General features: G+C 29.0%; 1 protein-coding gene across 1 annotated transcript; it reads left to right on the forward strand.

Annotated features, from left to right (window-relative positions):
- The first annotated feature begins 1,404 nt into the window (after window positions 1–1,404).
- LOC145095548 (protein FAR1-RELATED SEQUENCE 5-like) lies at window positions 1,405–3,156 on the forward strand. The gene is made up of 5 exons (XM_079033404.1): window positions 1,405–1,534; window positions 1,651–1,770; window positions 1,911–2,730; window positions 2,800–2,995; window positions 3,145–3,156. Exons 1-5 carry the CDS (start codon window positions 1,405–1,407, stop codon window positions 3,154–3,156), a joined length of 1,278 nt encoding a protein of 425 aa, XP_078889530.1.
- Window positions 3,157–6,939: the final 3,783 nt, after the last annotated feature.

The following is a 6,939-nucleotide window of genomic DNA, read 5'->3' on the forward strand; positions in this document are numbered from 1 at the left end:
GAACAAGGCCGATTGAGAAGCAGACTTCATGATAGCATTCAATCCCTCCATAGCTAAGATAAAGAGAAATGGATAATTTAAAGGCTTTAATGATAATATCCCTTTTGTATTTCATTATTGCCGTTGTTTTAAATGTTTGATCCGTCGTATAGGATTTTTTATTTATTTCTCTTGAACCACATTTTCGTAATTTTTTAAGATAAAATGTTCATCTTTTAATTTACAATATTTGATGAACTGAAACGAAAATTAATTATCGTTTTGTAACTACTGTTGGTGCATAAGTTGTAAGTATATATATATATATATATATATATATATATATATATATATATATATATAGAGAGAGAGAGAGAGAGAGAGAGGTTCATTTGGGACCACCTATATTTTGTCAGACATGGGGACCAAATCTTAGCCTTTGATCAAATTTGATCTTATGGCTCATAAAAAATGGATTAACCCTAATTAATCTAACTGATTAGTTAATTAGGGGTAGATTAGTCACTATGTTAAATTTAAGATGATCAGATATCAGGTTAGCTTAATTTTCACGTCATCAAGAAATCATCTCATCTGTTCCGGTTTTCTACCAATTTATTCGATGAATCAAAATTCCTTGTTCTTCAATTCAATTTGATCAATATTCTCTCTCCAATCTTATATTCTTTCAACCAATAATCGATTTTATTTGGACATTGATCAAACGATGCTAAATCATAGCTTTTAAATTCGCGATTTTTGTGTTTTTCGAGTTCATGTTCTTGATTCTTCTACATCTGCAATTGATAATCTGAGTGATTGATGTTTATGCTCATGTATCGACATTAGAAGATTTTGATCAATTTTAACTCTGTGATCATCGATTTCGGTAGAGTTTCAAGTGTTCAACGATTTCTGCTAGTCTTCATCTTCAACAATTGTTTACGATCTTTCAAGCTGTGAATTTTACTCAACATTATGAAATCGTCAATTGATCAAGGTTTGAGTTTTCATCGATTTCACTGTTACTTGCATATAGCATATTTAATTTTTAACCTAGTTCATGAATTGAATCACCAAGCTATTATCGATTTCTCCAATTTATATATGTATGATTTGTGATTTCAGCAATCAAACATCATATGTTGTTGAGACATCCAATTCAGCAATCAAACATCATTTGTTGTTGACTTTGTTTGACCTAGAAAACAATTTAATCTATAATATGTTATTTGGCAATGCATCATCTATTTCATTGTTTGATTTTTAACTTTAATTCAATCATTATGTTTTTCAGCAATATGTCATCTATTTTCTTTTGATTAGCATCATCTATTTGCTTTTCATTAACATTATCTTAGTGATAAGTTCATGAGACTGCATGTTATTCTTATAGAATATTATACATACATTTATATATCAATAATGATAATAGTTATGGATGATTTAGATATGCATGGCATCGAAAACAATCATCTCAATGAAGAAAAGCATCAGTTCGATTCTAATGATTCAGAGATTCTTCATAACGAGGAAAATCAATCGAAAACCCAAGGTAATTTTGTTAAATTTTTCTTTATATCATGATTTGATCAATTGATCAAGGTATGAGTTTTCATTGCTTTCATTGTTAGTTGCATATAACATATTCAATTTTTAACCTAGTAACAGTTATGGATGATTTAGATATGAATGACATCGGAAATGATCATTACGATGAAGAAAATCATCAATTCAGTTCTGGTGATTCAGAGATTCTGCATAATGATGAAAATCAATCGAAAAGCCAAGGTAATTCTGTTACTAATATCGGTTATTCTTATAGAATAATGTTGCTGATAAGTTCATGTTACTGCATATTATGATTATAGTCATATGAATGCAAATTATTCTGATTATATGTTAGCATGGTGGTATATTCTTTTTTGTAGTTCAAAGTGACAATGTTGCAGCACAATATGGCTCTTGCAAACTGTTCATTGGAGCTGATGGTTCTTTCTTTTGGATTCCAGTGGTTGAAGCTAGTTGGATACCTTCTATGGGTTCAATTTTCAAAAAAAATATTAAAGATGCTATTAAGTGGTATCAAGTGTATGCATTAAGATCTGGTTTTGATATTAGAAAATCAACAAAGAGGAAAAAAAATGGAATCACAACTTCGAAATATTTTATATGCAATAGAGGGGGATTTCCAAACACTTCTACCTTAGACACGATTAGTGATGATCATAACAAGCAATTGAGAAATAGTAATTGTAAACGCACAAACTGCAAAGCCTTTTTTGCATTCAAAGTAATACCATATTCTTCAGAAGTATACCTGTGGCGCTTTGAGCAACAACACAACCATAAATTGATCAATCAAGATTGTATGCATCTTTCACGAGCTAAATGTCAATTGTATGTTGTTGATCAAGCTTTTATACATAAGCTTTCGAGTGCAAAGGTGGGGGCAACCACAACATATATGCTAATGTGCATTATAAAAGGAGGATGTGAATTTGTTGGTGGACTAGAGATAGATTGGAAAAATTTTACAAGGGATATAAATTGTCACATTGGGGGCACTGATGCAAATTTGTTGATTACAAAGCTTCAGAATCATAAAAAGAATGTTACAAATTTTACATACGAATACAAATGTGACAAGAAGCAGTTAAATGCTCTCTTTTGGGCTGATGACACTTCAAAACAAAACTTTGAGTTATTTGGGGATGTTGTTTCGTTTGATGCAACATATCGTACAAATAGGTATTTATTCTAGAATTATAAACATTTTTTAGTTATATATTATAATGGTCTTCTTTTGTGTTTTTTTAGGTATTGTATGGTATTTGTACCTTTTACTGGCATTGATAATGACAAAAGGTGTGTGACATTTGGAGCTGGTTTGTTGTGTAGAGATGATACAAATTCATGTATTTGGTTACTTCGGTCATTCTTGAAGTGTTTTGGAAAAGCACCAATCATGGTCGTGACTGATCAAGATCCAACAATGAAAAAAGCTATTGAGATAGTATTGCCACACACAAAACATAGATTTTGTATGTGGCATATCACAAGTAAACTTCTATTGAAGGTACTAACATTATTTTTATATTCTTATCAATATAAATATGACATTATTTTCCATATAAAATGACATTATTGTTATTTTCTTATCAGAATATCAAATGAAATATTTTTTGTAATTAGAATAATATATTAAATGAAATGCCTTTTTATATTGTATTATATTCTTATCAGAATATTAAATGAAATATTTTTTGTAATTAGAATAATATATTAAATGAAATGCCTTTTTATATTGTATTATATTCTAATAGAATAATATATGAATTGTTTTTGAAGGTAAGTTGGGAAACTATGAATGAATCAGATTTTAAGGCGGACGTCGATAGTATAGTATGAGACTCCAAAATTGATGTGAAAGATTTTGAAATGAGTTGGGATGCATTAATGGTAAAATATAAGTTACAAGACGGTAAATGGATGAAAGATATGTTTGATTTGAGAAGCAGTTAGATTCCAACCTATTTTAAAGATGTACCAATGTCGGGTCTAATGAGAACAACTTCTCGGTCAGAAAGTGAGAATTCCGCATTCCATAGGGTATTGCATCATGGGTATACGTTAAACAAATTCTTAAATGCTTTTGAGTATGTTATGGAAAGGCAAAGGAATAGTCAGATCAAATTTGATTTTGATACATCTACTATAATTCCAATCACCAAAATACCTTTTGAAGATATGGAGAGACATGCATCTATGGTATACACCAGGACTATTTTTCTCATGGTGCAGAGGGAGATTCTTCATTCACTTGTTTCTTGTTCACAGAAGAGTGTTACTTCAGGCGTTGTTTCCGACATATGCATTGTCAAACATAAAAAGACAAATCTATCAAAGAAGAAGATAGTAGTTGAAAAAAAAAAGTTGACATCGATAGTGAATGGAATTTTAACACAAGTGAAGGTGATTTCGAGGTAATGTTGACATTTGATAATTCTAATATTATAATTTTTATTACTAAATTATTACCTTTAATTTTTTTTATATTATTCTAATTTTTCTTTTTAGAATATACTTAATATCCTAATACTTTTGAAACAGGTTGAATTCAACAGAGAAGATCTAAGGGTGAATTGTTCATGCATGCTTTTTGAGCGGTTTGGAATTTTTTGTAGACATATCTTTTGTATTCTAAAGATTTATGACATACAAGAGATTCTGTAAAGATACATTCTTAAGAGATGGAGAAGAGATATTACCCCCACCATAGTTTTGAAAAGGACTTTTAGATATGGTGATTTGTGTGGAAATGTTGAGAAGGTTGCATACAAAGCTTTTTCCATGCTTGATCAATGTTTGTCTTCATTAAGGTGGTGTTTGTTTTTTGTCCGCAGATCCTTGTGGCCTCTTCTATCTGCGCGGCGCAGAGCATGCGCGCAGACATTAGCCTTTGCAGACTGTTTATTTTTTTGAAGACAACAGACCTAAAAATGTCTGTGTGCCCTCTTCTTGGCGCAGATGTGGACCAGAGTCTTCTAACATCTTCAAACATCTTCTAGCCTAATAAAACACATATACTTTATTTTTATTTTTTTAGTTTTTCTTGAATTTATATTTATTCCAACTTTATTAGTGATAAACAATTTGAAAAAAAAAAGTTAGAATACTTAAAAAAAATTGAAGACACAAACATGATATTTTTGACAAATTTATAAATAAAAGTTTATTAGAATAATGGTCATTGACATTGTTTATATAAATATGAAAGAAAATAATATAATCTTATATTTTTTGTGCCAAATTTTATAAAATATTATTTAATAAAGCATCGTCAATTTCTTAGAAAAAATATTTATGGCACGTTTTTAATTGATTTAATTGAAAAAATCGAAGTTTATTTCCATTCATTTATATATCAAATTCTTTGATTCCTAATTACAATGTTTAGGCATAACTTTGCGACCAAAATTGTTGGTTTTTATCAAAAATATATGTTAATTTGTACCATTTTTATTTTCACTTTTTATATAATAATACATAAAAGTTGATTTAGATTTGTTAATTATTTATAACAAAGTCATAAATATATTAAAAAATCACTTTGTAGTTTAAAAAAATCAGTTTATTTAGATTTTAGTTTATTTTAGTAGCCTGCAGATGTTATAAAAACAAATAGCCTTCTTTTTTCAAACTACAGACGTTTGGTCCACCTCTTCTGCTGCAGAGGTCTACAAATGTGGTCTGCAGACTGCTGACATTTTACTTCAGAAAAAACAAACAGCACCTAAGTAATGATGACAAGAAGTTAGAAGAGTTCATGCGAAAGCTTGAAGTTTTTATGACTAATATTGGTGAACAAGGTTCAGATGAATCACCGGTTAGAAAAGAAGCTCATATTGATAAACTTTATGGAACTACTACGAATCCTGAAGTTGTTGATGTTGAAAATCTACCTATGGCGAAGAATAAAAATTTTGATACATGAAAACATTTAAAAAGTGCTTTGGAGAAGGCTACAATTCAAGGTAACAAGCAATCAAGATCATGCAAAACATGTGGGTTAAAGGGCATAATTCAAGGAAATGTTTGACATTGTTGAATAACTCCAGGGTACAAAGTGCATAGTTGTGTCTAGAAATATATTTCGATATTTTTTGTATTTCAATAAACTTCAATAATACCATATAGAAAAAAGTTTGAATTTCTTTAGTTTGGACATTTTTTAGATGTTTTGGTTTGTGATGATGTATGAGAAATTTGGTTTGTGATGATGTGTGATACATTTGAAAACATATTGGTTTTTCTAATATTTCAATCTTTAATTTTTGCATTGAAGTATATATGAATGATTGCAGTATAATGTTTTGTTATAAAATTATTATAATACAAGATTATACATGTAAGAATGTTATATGTGTATATGCAACATCTAATATTATGCTAATAGAATAACGATGCCATTAAACATTATTCTATTAGAATATTCTAAAGCAAAATTGTTTACTATAGAATATTCTACCATGACCATTAAGAAGTGATCATAATATCAACTATACATTAAGCATTAATCACCTAATAAACCATATCAAGTTTCTTACATAATACCAGGCATCATTTTTTTTGTCTAATTTGTTCAAAATAAGATAGATATTAAAAAAGGAATTGTTGTTAAATCACCATAACCACGTTTATAAAATTCCAAACTTCTATCATATTCTATTTATTACCCATTTCCAATTCATCCATTCTATTGATACCTTCCTCAAACATCTTTCTTCTAGTCGCATGATCAAATTTTCCAAATTCGATTGCCTATTTGTTAACTCTCTCCTTGTGGTTGTTGATTTCATGTGTGGCAATCTTAACAGAATATAAGGCACGTAAATTTACAAATTGCACATCTTGTACATCACTGCCTTTTTTCATTTCCACATACCACTTTCCTTGCTTTTCTCCACAATATTTTTCCATGTGTCTCATTAAAAGTGCGCCATTCTCTGTTGTCAACTTCTTTGTGTTCCATTCAATTTTCATCATCTTCACTGTTGTTGATCGCAAACCATTGATTTTATTGACGATAAATGTAGTTTTCTTCAGATATCGTATAAAGTAAAATTTTTGCAATATATATTAAAAAAATTACATTATTCAATCTATTATATTGTAACTTTAATACATTTAATAAAAGTAAATTAAACTTACTAATGATGTAGGTGTCATTCCATACGTTTCTTCTAACGATTTTGTTTTTATGTTGTCTATAATATGAACTTGCGGATATGTTTGGTTCAAAATAACAACATACATCTGATCACCATTATGTATTGGAAAAACCACCTGCAATTTCAACAAATTGATCAAAAAGTTAACATAATTCATATCCTTTAATAATGTAATATTTTAATTAACAAAATATTCTTACGAGTTTAAGATCATTGAAATCTATAT

The sequence above is a fragment of the Lactuca serriola genome, chromosome 3, assembly GCF_051521515.1.
Source record: "Lactuca serriola cultivar US96UC23 chromosome 3, Lser_US96UC23_V15, whole genome shotgun sequence".
NCBI classification, from domain to species: Eukaryota; Viridiplantae; Streptophyta; class Magnoliopsida; order Asterales; family Asteraceae; genus Lactuca; species Lactuca serriola.